The sequence below is a fragment of the Mastigoproctus giganteus genome, chromosome 12, assembly GCF_048544385.1.
Source record: "Mastigoproctus giganteus isolate SK-2022 chromosome 12, ASM4854438v1, whole genome shotgun sequence".
NCBI classification, from domain to species: Eukaryota; Metazoa; Arthropoda; class Arachnida; order Uropygi; family Thelyphonidae; genus Mastigoproctus; species Mastigoproctus giganteus.
In genome coordinates this window covers 65,989,061-66,012,307 of record NC_143586.1, presented here as the reverse complement: position 1 = coordinate 66,012,307, position 23,247 = coordinate 65,989,061, and the positions used below count along the sequence as shown (strand labels likewise).

At 36.8% G+C, this 23,247-nt stretch overlaps 1 protein-coding gene across 4 annotated transcripts in view; it reads left to right on the top strand.

Annotated features, from left to right (window-relative positions):
- Nucleotides 1-23,247, top strand: part of Patronin (calmodulin-regulated spectrin-associated protein patronin) — a 389,298-nt gene that overhangs the window by 129,583 nt on the left and 236,468 nt on the right. For all 4 annotated transcript variants that reach the window (XM_090386590.1, XM_090386589.1, XM_090386591.1 and 1 more), the window contains 4 exons: nt 6,111-6,264; nt 6,368-6,485; nt 11,914-12,171; nt 20,942-21,080. In XM_090386590.1, coding sequence (XP_090242716.1) covers nt 6,111-6,264; nt 6,368-6,485; nt 11,914-12,171; nt 20,942-21,080 — 669 coding nt within the window. The remainder of the gene's footprint in view (nt 1-6,110; nt 6,265-6,367; nt 6,486-11,913; nt 12,172-20,941; nt 21,081-23,247) is intronic.

Here is a 23,247-nt window from a genome sequence, read left to right as displayed (position 1 = left end):
AACAAACAAACAAACAAACAAACTCACAGAATCTCAGTTATCGATTGATTCAACTACTGCTCATCTCAGTTGCCCAAATTATTTTCTGTATGATTCCTTTCGCCTCAAAGGTGGTACTTGTGCATATGTCCATTTTGATATTCCGTGTCAGAGACTTGGTAATTTGGAATCTCCTCTTTTCAGTCTTCTCTAGCTTAAAATCTCTCTACCTCATTGTGTCAAATTCATCTGTTGTCTCTACCATTCTCCCAACTCCACTAATCACTTGGAGCTCTTTGACTTCCTCTCTTTGCAACTTGACTTTCTCCAGTCCAACTTTCCTAACAGTGGGGTAATTTTCCTTTGTGATTTTAATGTTCACAACTCTAGCTGGCTTCCATTTTCTAGTCACACCGACCCAGCTGGTCGAGATGCTGAGGCTTTTGCAATTACTCATGACCTTGCACAGATTGTTCATTTAGTCACAAGAATACTGGACAATCCTAACCATACAGCCAACACACTTGATCTTTTTCTCACAAAGAATCATTCTAAGTATATGGTCGAAGTTAGTGGTCCTTTAGATACCTCAGATCACAACTTGGTGATTGTCTCTTCTCCATTGGAGCCTTTATCTCGTGACTATTCCCAACCTCATATTGTTTGGCATTACAAGAATGCAAAATGGCCTGCGAAATTTCTTGTCTTCTTTTCCTTGGTCGGATTACTGTTTCAAAACTTCTGATGTCAGCGTTTGCTCAGATCGTGTCAGTGAAATTATTCTTGTAGGAATGGAATCCTTTATTCCACACTCCACTTTAAAATCTTGTTCTTTATATAAACCTTGATTTTCCAATAAATGTGTTAAGGCTGTTCAAGAGAAGAACGTTGCATATCGTAATTGGCTTGTTTCCAATTCTTCAGTTTCATTTTCTGCCTACACCAAAGCTTGCAACAATTGTAAAGCAGTCATTAATCAGTCCAAACTAGATTTTGAACAGTCTAAGAGTAGAAAACTTGCTTCTTGCCCTAATGGTAGCCGAGCATTCTAGTCTCTTGCCAAAGCTATTGGCCACAACTTTTGCCTATCTCTGCTCCCACCTCTGTCAAAACCAAATGGTTCTGTTGTCACTTCAGCCAAGGATAAAGCTGACCTGCTAGCATCCAATTTTTCTTCCAACTCACATATTAATGATCTTGGTAAAACACCTCCCACCATTCCCAACATGCTCCATTCAATGCCTCCTGTGGTTTTCCGTCAAAAGGATGTCGGAAGGATTTTGATGAAACTCGAAGCTAAGAAAGCTCCAGGTCCTGATGGTATTTCTCCACTTATTCTCAAAACCTTTGCTCCTGAACTTACTCCTGTTCTTTGCCACCCTTTTTCACTTTCTTATTCCAAAGGTGTTTTTCCTTCTACTTGGAAATTTGCTCATATCCAGCCAGTTCCTAAAAAGGGTGACAAATCCCTCCCATCCAGTTATTGTCCCATTGCAATTACTTCTATTCTTTCTAAAGTAATGTTGAAATCAATTAACCGCCAACTCTTAAACTACCTAGAAACCTTCCGTCTGATCAACGATCGCCAGTATGTGATATTCTGGCTTATGTTACCCATTTATGGACGAATTCAGTGGAAAAGTTCGGTGAAGCACGAGCAGTTGTTCTTGACATCTCAAAGGCTTTCGATAGTGTTTGGTATAAAGGTCTTCTAAACAAGTTTCCATCTTGTGGTTTGCCAACTGTTTTTCGCAATTGGTTATCCAATTTTCTTTCTGACCGCTCACTGAGGGTGATGGCTCTCTGTCTTCTAACTTCTCCACTAATGCTGGTGTCCCCAAGGTTCAGTTCTTTCCCCCACTCTTTTTTTCTTGTATATTAACGACCTTCCATTGACCAGAAATCAGAAATCCTATCCATAGTTTTGCTGATGATAGCACATTGCATTCCACTTTCCAGTTTGAGAAACCTTACCCTGCTCAATCAGCTTCAACTTCTCGAATATCTGCTACAAATTACTTAAATGCCGATCTCCAGTGGGGCAAAGACAACTTAGTTGATTTCAATCCTTCTAAAACTCAGTCCTGTTTTGTATCTCGCAAAAAGGATTCTTCTGCTGTTATGCTTATCTTTGGAGATACTCCAGTTTCTAGGCAAGATGATATATCTCTTTTGGGGATTACCCTGACTTCTAATCTCTCTTGGCACAAGCACATTACAAATATTGCTTCCTCAGCATCTAAAAAAACTTTGTTTTCTCTTTCGCTCTATGAGCATTATTTTTCTTCCAAACAGCTGTTCACTCTGTACAAATTGCAAATCCGCTCTACCATGGAATATTTCTGCATCTGGGGCGGTGCCTCCAAAACCTCTCTCAGGCTTCTGGATTCCATTCAGAAGAGGGCAGTTAGGTTAATTAATGACTCCTCTCTAACAGGGTCTCATTATGGTAGTTATAATGCCGTGTGCTGTATTTATGAGATTACTATCCAATACATTTAAGAAAATGTATTTGATAGTAATATGTAATGCATAAAATAAGGAAAAGTTACTTACCAAACTAGAAATTAGTTCTAGTAATAATATAGGGTGTCAGAATTCTTATAAATTACAAGTTGAACAATCAATGAAAAGTGCAAGTTTTGAGATGTCTATGCACAAGGCATTGAACAGTAAATGAAGTTAAAACTCATTTGAAAAGTGCTGGTTGTGAGAATAACTTGATTGTTTATTTCAGCTGACCTGAACTTGATAAAATCTTGTTAAGAAAAATAATTTCCACATTTAAAAAAAAAAAAAAAAAAATCAGGTGAAACAACATGAATCCTCAAAAATTTAGCACATGTTTTTAGTTAATTTGGTGGGGGATTAAAAAACCTTACAAAACAAGTGTACAGATATAAGCATATGAAAATGACAGAAACATGTACAAAATATGGCCGAACTCTACAGGTTGACAGGCATACAACATGAAATTTATGAACTCATATATTGTCATCAGCACATAGCGATGCAACTCTCCTCTTCTCTATAATTTCCACACATGCCATGTAGGATAAACTTGCATAATAATTACCTGATATTGCTTGAAAATTCTGATATTATTCAGAAAAATGCTAGATAAGTTAAAGTTTAAAAGCATACCATTCTTGTAAACAATCCTATGGCTGTATTGAACACAAAATGCATATTTTGCCATTGAAATTTAATTTTTAGTGAAGTGTGAAAAAAAATCTGAAAAATCTCCTCTCTTAAAAAAAAAAAAAAAAAAAAACTGTTTTTCACCTGTTTTAGTTCCAAAACCTGATTTCCTCTTTTGAAAGGCAAAAGTTGGCAGCTATGTATTGTTGAAGGAAGATCACTGAATTACTTAGAAAACTAGAAAACTAGCTTTCATAACCACATAGAAACTAACAACTTATTTAAAGTCATGATTAGGGAAACACATAGAACTGTTTATAGTAAAATCCTATTTTACTATATACATTTTTAAAATGTATTATATATATAAGAAATGTATCATATAAAATTTTAATAACCCACACTTTCAGAAATATGATATAGTAAATACAATCTACCCTTACTTTGCCCACGTTAATGAAGGTGCCTCCATAGCCAGGTGGGAAGGAGCAGCAGTGCATAGCACACGCTTCTTGATTAGACTGGGGTTCGAGCCTGTCACCACCAAATACGGAGGATGCGGAAAAGTCAGGAAATGACCACCGCATATTCCCGGAGCAATATGGCCATAGTTGCTAATGCTCCTAAAAAAAAAAAATAAATAAAAACCAAAAAACAAACCAGCCCACATTAATGCATCACTTTTTTTTTTATTTTATTATTATTTTTTAAATTTTATTCATACATTAATATAATTCAGCTTTAGTACAATCGATAATGTGCAGATTCTGGTGCCACTAAGTTAAATTAGATTTATTAGTCTAAAGCTTTTTTATTATTGTTATTAAATTACAGTTGCTCAGAGCGAAACGAATACAAAAATATAGATTGTGACAAGTTTAATAATAGGAAATATATATATATTAGATTAGATACATACAAATAAAAGCTTTCGGTTGTTTAGTCAACCTTCTTCAGTTAAACTGACAGTTAGAATGGAGCATGAGGCCGTGTACTGCCAATCTTGTACGTGAAGTGCGTGATTAATTGTTGGATGTTGAAGCCTGTGGCTGTGATGTATGTGGACGTGGCCAGCGTTTGTCAGTGGACAGGATTGCTGTTTCGGTGATAGGGTGGACTTGACAACCACTCTTCCCGTTCACTGAGGTATTGGAGCATTTGATGTTTAACGACTCTAACCAGGTGCGTCGCCGATAATGGCAGGACTTATCCACAATCACGACATCGTGGTGTGGGTCGATGTCGTGGTGGGTTGCCCAAACGTGTTTGGCAATAGCTGAGTGCTCCACATCCGCTAAGCAGATTGCTCTTTTGTGTTCGGAAAGGCATTTTTCAAGCCATCTCCCAGTTTCCCCAATGTAGTAGCTAGTGCAGTCACGACAAGAGATGCGGTGGACCAATCCGCTTTGTAGTAGGGTGGGGACAGGTGTTTTTACCTTAGAGATGAGGGATCGTAATTTTCTGCCTGGGAGTTGTACGCATTTTATCCCATGTGATTTTAAGATTCTACAAACTTATTGTGATAGGTTTGGGTAGTATGGGATAAAGGCGCTCGTGGCTGAGTCATCACCTTGGATGTTTCTGTTGGTCGCTACGTGGTCACGTGTCTATAGCTCACACCTGTCAAGGGTATTGATGGGATAGCCACACCTCGTAAGATCCGCCTTGACTTTAGCGATTTCGGTGTGCCTCTCATTTACAGAGCTAGAGTGTGTCCAGGCACGAGTTAGCAAGGTTTGTGCAGTGGCAAGAAGATGGCTACATGCGTGTGCTGACCGGAAGTTGGTAAATTGGCCAGCACACATAGGTTTACGATGGACAGTTGTCTTCAAGCATGTGCCCTCGCGCTGGACAAGGGTGTCTAAGTATGGTATGGTGTTGTCCGACTCTAGCTTGATCGTAAATTTTATGAAAGGTGACAGAGAATTGAGGTGGTCTAAGATTCGGTCACCTGAATTTCTGGGGATAACTACAAACACGTTGTCCACATAGCGACACCAAAAGGCAATGGGATCTGGTACGTTTGTAAATGCATGACCCTCTAATTCCTCCATCGCGATGTTTGCTCTTTTTTTTTATATGACAAATGAGTTAGATGAGATTTTTTTTTATGAAAAATGAGATACATAGTTGCAGCTTATTAATTTATCTTTTCCTTTTATTTGTATAATTTCTGAAAACTTGTATAAGAATAGACATTAACTGTGCATTAAATAGGAACTTGGGATCTAATGTACTGGACTTGATAATAGTATTGGTGTTGGCTGTACAGTGCAAGGAAGCCAGTAGCTACACTAGCCAAAAAAAAAAAACTGTATTGGGTGTTTCCTCATGCTCCCTTTTCCCATAAGTACTAGTCTGTCAGGCCTTTCAATTTTCCTAAGCCATTGGCCTCAACTACCTATGAAGGAAACTCATCAGAGAAAATATATACAGCATTAACTATGGCCACAGTGAATGTGCCACAACTGCACATAACTTTAAATACTACCATCGTAAATTAGAGTTCCACTGTATTGTGAGAGGCTTTTTTACTACCTGACATTCATTGGGATTCTACACTGTGATGTTTTATTTTTATTATTTTCTCTCTCTCTCTCTCTCTCTCTCTCTCTCTAGAGTGAAGGTCAGCAGTCATAAGTCTTTCTTTTAACGATAGCTAAGTTTATAATTATATATTAGTTAAAAATGTTAAGATTATTAAATGTATGGAGTCAGAGGGTTACATAAAATTGCTTTTTTTTTATCACCACACTTCAGTGATAAAGAATGTATAGTGATAAAAAAAGTAATAAAAATTATATTAAAAAATATTTAAAAGTCATCAGTTAGTCTAATATACTACAGCCAGTTTTAAATGTGAATAATATTATCAGTTTCTTTGCTTCAGATATATTTAAACTCTTTTTCCCCCAATACTTTTTCTAAGTGCTCAAATGATGAACATTATATTTTATATGCATTTATTTGGAGTGTACTATTTTCAACAGGAGGTTTTCTATTGTTGATGTTGGTATTGAAATGCCATCCGACCCTAAAGAGGCAGCTGTGCTATGGATTAACAAGTGTTGTATAGAACTTCGATTCCGTATTGAAAAAAATATGGAATTAAATTACACTTTGGATGAACAGGATCATCATTTGGTAAATTTTTAAATTGTTTGTATAAATTGGGCATGCGACTTTTGAAAAATTTTTACACTTCTGTATATTAATTCAGTACATTAATTTTTGCAATCCCTTACAGGAGTCCAATTCTCTAGTTCCTAGTATTCCATTACTGCAGGATGTGACAGAGTTAAGTGATGGTTGCTGTTTAGCTGCACTAATAAGTTTTTATTGTCCAAACTACCTCAAATGGCAGGGTGAGTACTAATTCTCTCTCTCTCTCTCTGCATTTATAAAATTCTATTGTCAGTTTCATAAATTGTGCGCTCTTACTTTAACTAAAATTGAAAAAAAATTTAATTCAGAATTATTTAGCTCTATGCATCTAATGTCAAATAGCAAATAGACCCCTGAACATTGAATATCATATAAATATAATAATTTTTACTACATTTGACTAAAACAGATTCAAAATAACATTTCAATATGATATAAAATGTTATTTTGAATCTGTATAACCAGTTAAAATCTCTTTATGCAACTTGCTTGTGAGTTCCTCATTATGGGTGAGGAACTCACAAGCAAAGCTTAACTTATCTCTCATAGATTGAAAAATCATATCCTGTGTGATAGTATATTAGTTTCGCCACTTTTTGCTCATTTGAAGAGGTCTGGGTTCTGTTCCTGTTGGCATCTGGAGATTTCTAAAGTCGTTTTCAATTGAGGCTGTAGTTAGCTGATATGAGGCATAGGGAGTAAGGTTTTTTTCCTGTTATTTCCAGTTTTTCAGCTGCACAATGTGCAAATCATTTCATAAACATACACACATGCTTGTGCAGACATGATAGACAATTATGCAATATGGTCTAGCTTAGGGGTTCACAACCTTTTTTGTTAATGTTCCATGTATATATTAAGTGCAATAGCATCATTAATACACAGCCATTTCTGAATAAACAGAATATTTATAAGGCGGCATCGTTTTAAGTTATATCTCATATTGTGAATACCTTCACAACGAGTTTCCATGATATTGCACTACTTCGAATAAGTAACGCTTCACCTAAGGAGAAGACTAATGTTACTTATTCTCAGATAGGTACTACCACCCAGACAGCACTGTTTCAGGGCTATTTGGCCCTTCTTCGGTGAGTGGGTAGGTACCCGAGCAATGCAATGATGGTAAAACAGTTATGAAGTATAACTCCACAATATGAGAGATGCCTGATGGTGTGTGATGTATTTAGACTATGTATATATTAAGTGCAATAGCATCATTAATACACAGCCATTTCTGAATAAACAGAATATTTATAAGGTGGCATCGTTTTAAGTTATCTCATATTGTAAATACCTTCACAATGAGTTACCATGATATTGCACTACTTCGAATAAGTAACGCTTGCATCACTCGGGTACCTACCCACCCACCGAAGAAGGGCCAAATAGCCCTGAAATGGTGCCGTCTGGGTGGTGGTACCTATCTGAGAATAAGTAACATTAGTCTTCTGCTTAGGTGAAGCGTTACTTATTTGAAGTAGTGCAATATCATGGCAACTCGTTGTGAAGGTATTCACAATATGAGATATAACTTAAAACGATGCCGCCTTATAAATATTCTGTTTATTCAGAAATGGCTGTGTATTAATGATGCTATTGCACTTAATATATACATAGTCTAAATTTGCTCACAGCTTGGGGCATTTAGCCCTAAATGCATCTTAATGTACCATTTAAAAAAATTGGAAAGTTATTATAACATCAGTAATAAATCATAAATTATCTGTTTTTATGTATATGTAATTAAATTTTAATTTTTTTGTTTTTCCTTTGATTACCACAGGTTTTACTGTGGTAATCAAAGGAACTCACAGGTTGAGAACCCATATTCTAAGTCACTGACGTGCCTAAAAACCCAACAACAGGGACTGACAATATACCACATGGGCTCAGTTTTTTTGAACTAACTAGATAACTTGTTTATTTCACATATCAGAGAGAGCAAGGGAACAAATATCATCGATTTGGTCTTTCCTCCAAGATCCAAAAAAGTATCAAAAATATAAAATTGTTAGAATCCAAAGAAATTTCAGTGATCAGGGAAAATATCGAGGGCTTTAGTTTCTGGAATTTTGAGGGGTTGAACTATAGCAGGTTGAGATATTCCTTAGGCCCTAACTCAGATGACAACTATGTTGTTGGATGCAAACATATCTTGAAAAATGTAAAGCCATGAACATATTCATTCCATTTGTGAGCTCTGTAGATGAAAGATGCTTAAAACAGAAGACAAGTTTTTAAGGGGAGATTGTGATTGTGAATGGAGAGATTTAATTGAGAAAAGGAAAAATAAGTATGGGATATAGTTGCAGACTGTCTTGACATTGTTTAAAATGACAGTTATAAGGATATATATACAGTAAACCCCCGCTATTTGCGGTATCTGTATTCGCGGTTTCGCGTATTCGCGATTGCCGATTTAATATAAAATGAAACCTAAAAAAATGTGAATTTTAAAACGCCGTGAATATTTTCCGCCATAAAAAACATGGGCGTGGCTAAAATTATCTTTCCCGGTCAAAACAGCGCTCAGTGGGTGGGTGAGAGGGGTGAAAAAATCGGGAGCGTGGATGGTTCTCGCTAATCCTTGTTTAGTATGTGTTAGTCATGGAAGGTTTCGTCGTTTGATTTTAATTTATATGTTTATAAATTTATCAATTTATAAATTGATATGCTTACAAAAATGATAACTCTACCGTTTTGCAGTGTAAAACAGACTTTTTCGAGTGCGTTAACGGAAGAAAGTGACTTTCTAACCTGATTTTAGAAAGTGACTTTCTAAAATATGGCTACGAATAAAAAGAGAAATGTGAAAATATCAAAGAAGGTGATGACACTAGCGAATAAAATTGAGTTATTAGACGAAATTTCTAATGGTGAAAGTGTCTCCTCAGTGGCAAAACATTATAAAATCAATGAGTCAACAGTACGATCAATCAAGAAATCGGAAGAAAAAATCTGCCGTAGTGTCCGTGAAACCGTGCTAATTGCTTCAAAAATTTGCTCTGTAACTAGTGATGTTAAATTAAAAAAAATGGAAAAGCTTTAAATCTGTGGATAAAAGACCGAATTCAAAATAAAATTCCGTTAAGTTCACTCATCATTCGTGAAAAGGCAAAACTTCTTTATCAACACTTTAGCGAAACTGGTGATAGCACTGGCGGGATGTTTTTTTTTTGCTAGCAAAGGCGCTGATTTGAAAGATTTGTTTGAAATTTCTAATAAATATTACATTTAATATTAAATTGTTTCTTATTTTCATTTCGATGCCATATGCTTGCATTTCACTATGCACTGTCATGTACAGTCATATTATGAAGGTACATATAATATATACCTAGACAAAATTTTAAGACTAGTTTTTCATATATATTTCATACTTTGGAACGGAACCCCTTTATTACTATGGGAGCCATAACTCAGTATTCGCGTTTTCGGTATTCGCGACATTTCTGAGGAACGTAACCCCCGCGAATAGCGAGGGTTTACTGTATAACAAAACTACTACAGATAAGATCAAGCAAAAACTAGTGAAGAAAGCTAAGAAGGGGTAAGGAGTTCTAATTTTTTTGTAAATACAAAAAAAAAAGTGAAAGTAAATTAGATACGCCTCTTACAAAATCCAACTGCTGGAATCATGTGCATTTCAGACAATGACAGATCAATTTGACAGGTACTTTGCTGCAATCTGTGCAGTCTGCCAAAGCATGTTTGAACTAGTATAAAATAGTGATGATGATCAGTTTGCTGTAGACAGGTGATATAATGATTTTTTAATGGTTTCTACCAGAAAAATATTGAGACCCCTATGGTACAAAGATCCATTTATGCTAATAAATGATGAACCAGAACTATGCTGGTGTTTCCCCAATCCATAATGGAGGAAGCTAATGAGATAATGGACAACTATAGACCAATGAGTTTAATGGATGTAGCTGGGTTGGATGTAGTTTAGGAGTACAGTAACATGCATGTTGAAATCTGCATGACACAATATGGTTGATAATATTTTCATCAAATTTCTAGTTGTAAATGCTTTTGATCAATGTATTCATGAAGGAGTATAAGTAGGAAACCCCCCACCCTGTAATGGGCAATATTGTGGAATGTTGTGGTTAAGCGCAGTACAGAACTGCATTGATAAGAATGGAACCTTAAAAGGATTACAACATAGGTGTATGAAGAGGAAGTAATAACAATCATACCAGTTTATCATTATGATAAATCATAAAACAGTTTAAATGAGATGGAGCTTTAACAAACTCCAGGGCTGTTTGGAAGATTCTGTCTTTGCATGTGATTGTTAGTTATACATACTATTTTGATATGACTACGTCCATAATGGAATGAATCTCAACAGATAGACTTATTTTTGAAAATGTTATCCAAATGTTATCACTCTCTCAGCATAACAGGTTTGTGAGTACTTGGGGACAATGAATCACTATATATTGCTGTCACATATGATTGAGATAAATTTTCTGCAATACTGGTTTTTCTGTATTTAAACTTGTAACGTTACCATGTCAGTTATTGCTGAGAAAGAGAAAAGCTTCAGTGACTAGCACTAATTTATTTATTTTGATATAGCTTTATGATTTGGGTGTGTATATTTGATACATGTTGGTATATGCCACTGTTAGTATTATCATTAGTAGAGGCATATGATGCAAGAAAGCAAGCTTTATACAGTATCAGCAAAAAAAACTTCCCGTTTCACCCATGCATTCACTCCAAAATTTTGTCTAGTTCAGCCTTGAATTTATTTCAGCTATCAACTTCCACAACGACAGATGGAAGTTTGTTCCAACAATCAACCACCCTCTGGCTAAAGGCAAATTTATGCACATTTGTTCTACAATTGTCTTTCCTCAGTTTGAGTTTATGCCCCTCAAGTGTGTAATCAGAGAAAGAGGAAGAATCCCATCAACATTGAGCTTGCTCAAACCATTCAAGGCCTTATACACCTCAGTCAAATCACCTCGTACGTGCCTAGTCTCCAGATGCTCAGTTTGCAGGACTTAAGCCTTTCTTGGTAAGAGCAACCCTTTATTCCCCTCGCTAATCTCATTGCCCTTCTCTGTACTTGTTCCAGTAGTTCTACATCCTTTCTAAAATGAGGCTTCCAGGCCTGCATGCAGTACTCAAGGTGTGGCCTGACCAACTCCTTATACCAATTCCTTAAAGCCACATGAGTAGCTCTGGCAGCCTATCTGACTGCACAGTTACCCCCAGGTCTATTTCTTCACTATACTGAGTGTAATGCTGCACAGTTGGTATGTTACTCTGGGGTTACTGCTACCCATGCACCTAAGGCTATATGTATTACACAGTATAGCCTTAAGTGCTAATGTGTTATATAAATATTAATAACAGCAATATAGCAGTTATGATGAATGCTGAACTCATCTGTTCCCTTGAAACCATAAATTGGAAGATAAACTGAAATTTATATCATAAATATCAGAGAAACTTAACAAACTTCTTTAGCTTATTAAATAGTTGTAATCCAGCTGTGACAGACCTTAAATTGAAATTGTTCAGATTCATGGTAATGTTAGTAATTCATAAAATTTGATATAGTGTTTAGGAAGTCATTTCATGAGTTTTTTTCTCTCTTTCTAGATATATGTTTTAATGAACCAATGAGTTTAGCTGCTTGTGTGCATAATCTTCAGCTTATAGAAGAATTTTGCCAGAACCACTTACAACGTGATATACACTTCCTTACTCTGGAGGACTATCTTTATTTAGATCAGAGTATTAAACAAAGTGTATTGGCTTTCATTGCTGATCTGTTATTTGCTTTTGAAATATGGCCCTCAAGGTGTGTAAATAGGCCAGGAATTGAAGATGACCATGAATGGGCACATCATCTGGAAGGTAATGTTTTTGCAATATCCTTTTCTTTGATGCTGTTACCACATGATGTAATTAAGTAAAAAATTCATATAACCACTTCTACTGGTCTTCATTTAATCATTATAATAGTCCAGTATTAGTATCATTTACCAAATAACATTTTTTAAATAACCAATGTTATTGTTTTAAAAAAAAGTATGTTGCATTACATCTGGTGTGTGTGTGTGTGTGTGTGTGTGTGTGTGTGTGTGTGTGTGTGTGTGTGTGTGTGTGTGTGTGTGTGTGTGTGTGTGTGTGTGTGTGTGTGTGTGTGTTATTGGTAAAGTAATAATTTTTTTTTTTTTAGTGAATCACACTAACTTTTATAAAAGAACATATGGGAGGAATATACCCCCCCACCTATATCTTGCTGTAAACAGTTGGAAGGGATGTGAATGAGAACCTAACTGAATCAGTTTTCAATTTTTACAGTGATGCATATGAATATTACTCCCCATATCTCCTTAAAATTAATATATTATTATTATTATCATCAGCCATATGGTGCAAGGAAGCCTGAGGCTTATGGTGCACCAGCCAAAAAAAAATTCCCCAGTTACCCTGAGAGAGAGAGAGAGAGAGAGAGAGAGTGAGAGTAAGTAAAGGAGTCACCAAGAAAGAGAAGAATTATGATATCGAGCTCAGGACCCTAGGTGTGCCAAGTCAATACTCACCAGATGTGAGCCCCTGGGGTTCCCCTTATATGTAAAGGCCTCCGTAGCCAGGTGGGAAGGAGCAGCAGTGCGTAGCACACGCTTCTTGATTAGACCGGGGTTCGAGCCTGTAACCACCAAATACGGAGGATGCAGAAAGGTCAGGGAATGACCACCGCATATCCTGGAGCAATATGGTCTTAGTTGCTAATGCTCCTAAAAACCAAACAAACAACAACAACAACAACTTATATGTAAAAAAAACTTATTTCATATTTTACCAGGCATTCTATACAATGCTGGATTGTACACTTTGCAGGTAAAATATGCACTGAGGGTCATTTCTACTCTTGTGTATAAATTATTGGAAAGATACTGCTTCTCCAAAAACTGCTTTTAACATTTCTTGAGGTTCTTGCACTTTTCTTAATCTGAAACACAATTTGATGCAAATTTTCTGCTCAGTAAAATCACTCATTTTAAAATTGTGACATAAAACACCTTCTGTTCAACACTTACTAGCTGAAACTGACTGACTTAAATGAATGGGAGATTAATATGTTACTGTATATAGACGAGTCACCAAGCATGTTGTAACAAATAGCAACTTGCTACAATCCCACAATTTCAAGACTCAAAATCATTCTCCAAATTTTTGATCACACCTTGTATATGGACACTTCAGTTTCAGCATCCTCTATGTTGAACATCAGTATAGGGAATGCTCAAATAAGAATAAGACTCTAGTACATTCAAATTCAAATGCCTGCTCCTCTCTCTGGTATAGCAGTAATACTGATAAGAGAGAGGAGGCTCTGGAAAACGTTTTGTTTATCTTCGGCCCAAAGTTTGTTAATGAACCCGATCAGATGAAATATTTTAAAAATAAATATAAATATGTATATCCAATAAAAATTTTAATGCACATTTAATTACAAAGGGTTTGCAGCTTTTGAGGCTAAACGGGCCTCTTCATCAACAAATATTAACAGAATGGAGACGTTAGAGACAAATTTTAAAGGATACAGTTGTGCACACAATGAGGTGTGCGTAGGCACAAGGTTGACCATTCAACCACTAGATTGGTATTCATTGTTGCTGCATGGAAGTGTGTGGTTATGCATCCGGCGCTTATCTAGTCTCAAAACGGTTGCCTCCAAGATAGGGTGTAGTCTCATTCCCTTGCTGCAGTTCATAGTTCTTGAATTACATGATGTATTAAGCGACTCTAGCCAGAGGGGGTGGTGAAAGTGTCGGAACTGGTCAATCACTTCATAGTCGTTCTTGGGATTAAGGTCTTGGTGGGTCCACCAGAAGTGTTCCGCGATTGCGGATTAGTCAGTCTCAGGAAGGTGAATTGATCTGTCTTGCTCTGCAAGGTGGTTTTGAAGGCATCTTGAGGTCTCCCCTATGTAGCAACTGTTACAATCTTTGCAGGGTATGCGATATACTACACCGCTGTGCAAGAGAGGAGCAACCAGAGTTCACATTCGATACCAGAGAACGCGAGTTTCTATCAAGTAGCTGCACGTGTTTTATGTTGTATTCTTGAAGGATTTTTGAAATCTGGCCCGACATGCCCGGATAGTAGAAAATGTAGGCGGTAGGTACATTGTCGTGAGTTGATGGCGGTCTCGGGTGGATTGTGAGTTCCTGCGCTTGCAATAAGCACTTGTCCAATGTGTGGGATGGATAGTCACAGTTGAACAAGTCTGTCCTCACTCTAGAAATCTTGTTGCACCTAGCTTCATATGTGCTGGAGTGGCTCCAAGCCCAGGAGAACAGGGTGCAGGCGGTGCTGTTGAGATGGTTTGGGGTGTGGCCAGATCTGTAGTTGGTGAACTGACTGCACCACATTGGCTTGCGGTATACTGAGGTTTCCAGGTGTGGGCCCACACAGATGAAGCTAGGTGCAGCGAGATTTCCAGAGTGAGGACAGACTTGGTCAGTTATGACTATCCATCCCACACATTGGACAAATGCTTATTGCAAGCACAGGAGCTCGTGATCCACCCGAGACCGCCACCAACTCATGACAATGTACCTACCGCCTACATTCCCTAGGCGGTGGGTACATTGTCGGCGGTAGGTACATGTACCTACCGCCGACATCCGGGCATGTCGGGCCAGATTTCTAGTATCCAATGTGAAGACTCCAGTCGCCCCTCTCTTGCACAGCAGTGTAGTTTACTGCGTAACCTGCAAAGATTGTAACAGCTGCTACATAGGGGAGACCTCGAGGTGCCTTCAAGACCACCTTGCAGAGCATGACAGATTGATTTGCCTTTCTGAGACTGACCAATCCGCAATCATGAAACACTTCTGGTCAACCCACCATGAACTTAATCCCAAGCGCCACTACGACGTGATTGACCAGTTCCGACACTTTCACCACCACCTCTGGTTAGAGTCGTTTAATATATCATGTAATTCAAAAACTATGAACTGCAGCAAGGGAATGAGACTACACCCTATCTTGGAGGCAACTGTTTTGAGACTAGATTAGTGCTGGAAGCATAACCACACACGTCCATGCAGCAACAATGAACACCAATCTAGTGGTTGAATGGTCAACCTCGTGCCTGTGCATGCCTCATTGTGTGCACAACTGTATCCTTTAAAATTTGTCTCTAACGTCCCCATTCTGTTAGTATTTGTTGATGAAGAGGCCTGTTTAGCCTCGAAAGCTGCAAACCATTTGCAATTAGATGTGTATTAAAATTTTTACTGGATATACATATTTATATTTAAGCAATGGATCCAAGTACTACAGGCCCATTTACTCTCAAAATATTTAAAAATATGAATGGAGAATTCAACATTATTTCCATAGCCCCTGCTAGAATGATTAGGCATATTAAAAATTGGAGTGTCCAGCAGCATACTAACAGTGATAATAGATGTGTGTTCTTTTTTCCGACAGACCACTCCTATAGTAGTTAGGGAATGGAAATAGAAAGTTTTGCAACAAAAATAATTGAATAGTAAAAATTTGATCATTATTTTAAAACATCTGGAACAATTCACAAAATGTGGAGGAATACATAGGCAATGACAAGTGGATTAGGTGCAGCATGTATTACTTGAAACATCCAAAGTTTCTATGAAAAGAAAAAAAGACTTAGTTTGTAAGACCTGATCAGAGCAAGGAAGGGACTGAATAGTAGCAGGAGGAAAAGAACGGTGCCGGCCAAAATCCCTACAGCCGAAAATCCTGACATACCGATTGTATTTAAAAAAACAAAGTTAGAGTCCATATCTCAGAAACTGTTTGTGATAAAAAATGTTTTTCATGTAATCAAAACAGCCGCTAAAAACATTACAGTATATGAAAATGATAATATTTATATTATAAAGATACATTGTGTGCAATACCTCAAATGTAATCCATCACAGATCTATTTTCACAACCCCCATTATTCTCGTTTCTCTCTCGCCTGTCGCCTTCTTGCATTTTGGGCAGGATTCACACGTAGTATGCATTCAGCCTGGTTATCGACCTGCTGCTGTTCTTTATGAAATTCCTCGATGATTTTATATACGCCAATATGTGCTTATCCAACTATACACTCCCATCTTCTATGCCAAACCTCAACACTGTTTTGGGTGCGTGGAATTCCCAGTTGAATGGAATCTTATACGGACCATAATGTTGATGGAAATAAGTGGGGGGGGCAAATTACCTTACCATTACACATATACTGTCTAATTTTTCCATATATATAATTTTCTTCAAACCACTCTATCACTAGTTTCCCTTGGCAAATGTGGCTTCAGAACATTAAATGCTTCTGGTATCTCACCAGAGGGAATAAATGCCAAGACACACAAATGTTGAAGCAGTAAACTAAATTCTTCATCGGTGCCATACTGAGATGCCAGTCCACTTGCTTGAATTTTCTCCAGACACATTGTCCCAGGTGTAAAAAACAGACCTTGACATGTTAGGGAACTCACCTTTGGAGGCATTTATTGCAACTATTTCCACGTAAGTTAATATGGCATGTGGTCTCAATTCAGTTTCATTTTCTTGGGCAAAGGCAGTCATATCTTGAAACAAACGTTTATAATTTTCTTCACTCTTTTTTGTCATCGACACATAAACTAAGGGAAGAATTCGATAGTTTTCATTACCGATGGGTGCATGTATTGTATATAATTGAAAAAAAAAAAAAAAATTGTGGGCACAGTTTTAAATGTACCATTCATAATCCAATATTGAGTACATGACAGGCATTGAATATTTACTTTTGTATACTTTCCTCTCCCACTGCAGAATCTTTAACAAGAAATCCCATTTTTATTATTATAATAAGAAGAAGAAAATGGAATATTTTTTCGTGATATTTTTTCATGTTACCCCTTTGAAAATATCCTGTCGGTGCCCATGGTCCTGCCTAATGTATTAGCAAAGAAATTCGTCAAAATACAGCTAATAAAAATACCTTATAATTACAGTTTTAGTTATGCTAATGATATTTTTAATAGCTATTTTATTGGCAGCTACGTAACAAATGTTACGTAGCTGCCAAAACACATTACTCTAAATTTTCATATTCCAAAAGTATTCTTTTAAAACTGTTTGTTTCTGTAACAGACAGCGTCATCTTCAAATTGAGAGGTGTTTGTTGCTAAAATTTTTATTTTTTATATTCTTTCTATAAAATTAATCTAATAAGGTAAATTTTTACTTTTTAAAAAACTAATAAATATATAGAATTATATTCAAATATTTTTACAATATAATAGATACTGTTGGGATTCTGGCTGTCGGGTTTTTGGGCCAAACCCAGAAAAGAGATAAGTGAGATGAACTGTGTTTAAAATTGAAGTATAGGAATCTAAATAATAATGCAATCATTTAATTTAGAAGAAAAATCCGGAGCTTAGAAAAGACTGGTGATTGCAGTGGGGAGCATTGATTCCTTAGGATCACATTTACAAAATTGTAAGTAATAAAATCAGGCTCAACAGATCTTCTCAGTACATTAAACCCCCGCTATTCGCGGTATCTGTATTTGTGGTCGCTGATTTAATATAAAATGAAACCTAAAAAAATGTGAATTTTAAAGCGCCGTGAACATTTTCCGCCATAAAAAAACATGGGCGTGGCTAAAATTATCTTTCCCGGTCAAAACAGTGCTCAGTGGGTGGGGGGAGATGGGTGACAAAATCGCGAGCGTGGATGTTTCTCGCTAATCCTTGTTCAGTATGTGTTATGCCCTTGCCATGGAAGGTTTCATCGTTTGCTTTTAATTTATATGCTTATAAATTGAATAAATTTATCAATTTATTAATTGATATGCTTACAAAAGTGATAAATCTACCATTTTGCAGTGTAAAACAGACTTTTTCGAGTGTGTTAACGGAAGAAAGTGACTTTATTTGGACAAGTTCTTTCTAACCCGTACAAAAATATGGCTAAGAATAACAAGGGAAATGTGAAAATATCAAAGAAGGTGATGACATTGACGAATAAAATTGAGTTATTAGATAAAATTTCTAATGGTGAAAGTGTCTCCTCAGTGGCAAAACAATATAAAATCAATGAGTCAATGGTATGATCAATCAAAAAATCGGAAGAAAAAATCCGATGTAGTGTCCGTGAAATCGCGCTAATTGCTTCAAAAATTTGCTCTGTAACTCGTGATGTTAAATTAGAAAAAATGGAAAAGGCTTTATATCTGTGGATAGAAGACCGAACTCAAAATAAAATTCCCCTTTTCATCATTCGTGAAAAGGCAAAACTCCTTTATCAACACTTTAGCGAAACTGGTGATAGAACTGGCGGAATAAGTTTTTCAGCTAAAGCAAAAGTGCTGGATTGAAAGATTTGTTTGAAATTTCTAATAAATATTACATTTAATATTAAATTGTTTCTTATTTTCATTTCGAAGCCATATGCTTGCATTTCACTATGTACTGTCTATGTACATAGTCATATTATGAAGGTACGTATAATACATACATAGACAAAATTTTAGACTAGTTTTTCTTATATATTTCATACTTTGGAACGGAACCCCTTTATTACTATGGGAGCCATAACTCAGTATTCGCGGCATTTCTCAGGAACGTAACCCCCGCGAATAGCGGGGGTTTACTGTAATTAATAGTGAAGGAGAAACTGCAAGGTCTGCTCAAAAGGTATCTTGATTATGTCTTATTAAAGGTTGAGACCACAGAGCACACTGCTACAAAACATGACACAAAAATGTAAAGCGATAAAATGACAGTATTGTCAGTAAAATATACTGTTATTTTACTGGTTTTATTGGCATGTTCATTAACATCATTTACCTGTGTTAATGGCATGTTCTTCATTTTCAGTATGCACAGCCATTAGAATCATGTAATGAGTTACTCATTCACAGAAAAACGTTTTCCTGGTGGAAATTTTTGGAACTAATTTTGTTTCTTGTGAATTTCTATTCTCATCCAACATGCCTGCCAAATTTGGCATGTATATTCCATTTCTCTTATTAGAAATGCTTTAGGCAGTTTTAAATATGGATACTCTAATCATGGCTACCCATATTTGCATAAATGTTCTTATTTTTTAGTGTCCCAATACTTTTGCCAACATAATGCATTATACAAAGGGTACTAGGAAAGTTTTGCAATATGATGCAACAATGAATCACAGGAAGCTGCTTGTTGCTGCATGTTGAGACATGTTCATACGTGCATAGTATCCGCCGCGCCAAGTCGATGGGCTCAGTTATTTATTAGTAGTGAGAGTGTAAAGTGCTTGCGATGGCATCATGGTCACGAAATGAGATAAGGACAGTTTTGCGGTATAATTTCGTGCGTGGTTTAACCATAGACCAGTGCTTAGAAGAAATGACTCTTGCACTAGATGATGATTGTCCACATCGTACAACGATATTCAGGTGGTATAGAGAATTCCAAAGGGGAAATTTCACTCTGGAGGATTCTGAGAGGCCGGGAAGGCCACGAACGTCAGTTACGGAGGAAAACGTTACTGCTGTGAGGAAAATGCTTGACGAAAACAGGCAAGTGACCTACCAACAGATAGAGGATACTTTGGGCCTAAATGCACCAGCAATTCGTTCGATTCTGCAAGATCATTTGCACGTGAAGAAACTTTGTTCTCTCTGGGTGCCGCATCAACTGACTGAAGAGCAGATGACACGACGTGTGACTTGGTGCCGGGAGATGTTAAAAAAGTTTGATAACGGACAATCTCGGTATGTGAACAACATCGTGACAGGTGACGAGACTTGGCTGTACTATTACGATCTGCCGACCAAGGCTCAAAACAAAGTTTGGGTCTTTGATGATGACGACACACCCGTAATTGTCAGAAAATCCCGATCTGTAAAGAAGAAAATGATAGCTGTATTTTTCAAATCGAGTGGAATTGTGGAACGTGTCGTTTTGGACACGCAGAAGACAGTCACAGCTAAGTGGTATACTGAACAATGCCTGCCTAAAGTCATTGGATCTATGAAGAACCTGCGGCCAAAGTCAAGAATGGACACCTGGTACCTCCATCACGATAATGCTATAGCTCACCGCGCCAAAGCCTGCACCGAATATTTGACCAGGACAGGACTGAAACTTCTCGAGCACCCTCCCTACAGTCCAGACCTTGCTCCCTGCGACTTTGCACTGTTCCCGCATGTGAAAATGAAGCTAAAAGGGAGGCGGTTTTCCAGTGATGAGGACCTTCTACGGGCTTGGGACAACGAGTGTGCTTTACTCCCTAATGAAACTTGGCAGAACTGGTTTAAAGATTGGTTTCGGAGGATGGAGAGGTGTATTGAATGTAGAGGAAATTACTTTGAAAAAATTAAATAAACAAAGCTGTATTGCAAAACTTTCCTAGTACCCTTTGTATTCCAAGAACATGGCTTTCACACCCCCATAAATATCATAGGAGTTGTTCAGTATTTGGGAAAAAATACAGGGAAAGTACATTGTCAGTTATTCATTCAAGTGTAAAATTTAATTAAGAAAAAGACACTTATTTGATAATAAATTTAATATATAATTTCCTTATACCAGTAGTTATAAATCTTGTATTTATAATGGCAACTAATTCTTACTACTAATAGCTATTTATTTCATTTCAGATGATCTGTATAATCAAACTAAAAGTGATGATCGTAAGCAGCTAATTAAATATTCTCAGCATATGACAAGTCCAGTTACTAACCTACGAACAGGAACTTATGGTGGCTCTACGTGCAGTTTACCAGACATTAGATCAAGGTAGGTAGAACCTGAATAAATTTCTTATTAATTTTTTTAACAATGTTTATTAAAATGTTTTGAATGATTACCATATTTGCTTGAATATATATGTGACACTTTTCCCCCCTAAAATTAATGCTTTTAAAATAAGGGAATGACTTGTGACCAGTTCGGGGGGGGGGCTGTGATTGCATTGTATAGATCTGATATAGATATATAGTTCACTGCTATAATCATGGACCTTTAGCTTTGATTAAACTTTACATTGATGCAAACTTCATTCAGATCAGTGTTACCAACCAGTGGAGTCCTAATAGAAATGCATCGTGTCTTTTTTTTTTTTTTTATCTATCGTTGACCCAAAAATTTAAATGAACATCTTTTAAGTAATGTATGGTAACTAGATAGAGCAATAAGAAACTTGCTAATTTCATATCCTGCCTACCCTAATTGTCTTTGTTTCACATAGAATTTTAAATGACAGTGTGTTTTAACACAACAATATTAGTGGTACTGTGTTGTGTGAGAGATGTATATTTTAATATTCCCAGTGTCAGTATATGGTACATTAAATGTGACATCTGTTCTTAGTTGCCTTGAAATTTAGCAGCAATGACTCTGTTTACTTCATTTTTAATATTTTTTCCTACCACAGTCAGTGACAAGTGGTATTCATATTCACTCATACTTAGTTTTTGATAGATTATTGTTTATTTATAAACATATTTAATACATTGGCAGCTGCATCAAATTTTATAACATCAAAATTTGAGTATCTAACAAAATGGTAGCCAATAAAGATTTATTTGACTAGTATTGCTTTTATTGCTGTCTCAAAACTTTTGAATAACTTCTATTCAAAGCTTTGGCATGACTATTTTAAATGATGTATTAAAAAAAAAAAAGGTCCATGAGGCTAGTCACAGACATTCTTTAAGTATGATAGACTAGGATTTGCTACCTGAGAGTCTAGAATTAGAATGCTGATGGAACCGATATTCAGGCCCCATTTGTGAGTCAAGTAAACTGAATTTTGGTGAAGTCTGTGGTCATTCTTGAATACGAAATCATTTGCTTGCACCTTCACTATGATGGGACTATTAGTAAACCCTGTGTTCACTCCTACTCCCAATGTGCAAGGAAGGCCGGAAACACTGCACCTAGTATACTGGGATAGCTACCCATGTGTGAGCCAACATAAGCAGGAGTAGAGGTGTGGTATCCACAGCACATAGAGGAGTGCCGCCCTCCTACTGTATCACCAAAGCAGTTAGGTGGTAGATGACTCACCATTTGGTGAGACTAATGTTCAGTGTCCAGAACAAAGCTCTGGCAATCCCCACAATCATGCAGTATCACTAATGTTGTTTGTGGTTATGATAGGGCATCATGGCAAGATTGAATATTTCTTATATTTTGAGGGTACAGCTCTGAAATGGTTTTGCTAGATAGTCCACCAAACCAGAACCTGTTAGCACCCCTCTGGAAGTCATCCAGATCAAGTAGTATATAATCTTGCTGCCCCTATTCTGCCAGCTAGTGACTGGGAGGTGGGGGTATTGCCACTGCCATGTAATGCAAAGGAGCTGGATATGTTTTTGCTCTATATACACCATATCCGAAAACTCCATTAATTCCGTGCATCATAAATAATAGAAAAAAAGTATATATATATATGTATATATTTGGGAAAAGATTTAAACCTCCCAAAAATTTCCTCATTCATTTCACAAATATGTGGTCTCAGTTCCAATCTCAATGATGTTCATTTCCAGTTACAATCTGTGAAGCCCCGTTTAGTTTTTCTCATGTAGTCTCAGTCATCAGTCCCCTCAACCACCACCCATCTTATTGCCCTAATTATTCACTCTGTGATTGCTTTTGCTTCAAAGGCAGTAATTGTGCATATGCCTGGCTGATATTCCATGTCAGAGACTTCCGAATTTGGAATCTCCTTGTTTTGATCTCCTCTGGCTTAGTCTCTCTACTGCATTCTGTCAAATTCACCTGTTGCCTTCATTATTCTGCCAACTTCACTAATTCCTCAGAACACTGACTTCCTTTCTTTGAAACCCTACTTTCTCCAGTGTAAATTTAGTAACAATGAGGTTATTTTCCTTGGTGATTTTGATGCACAACGTTACTTTTATGGGCTGGTTTGATATGCTGAGATTTGGAATTACTA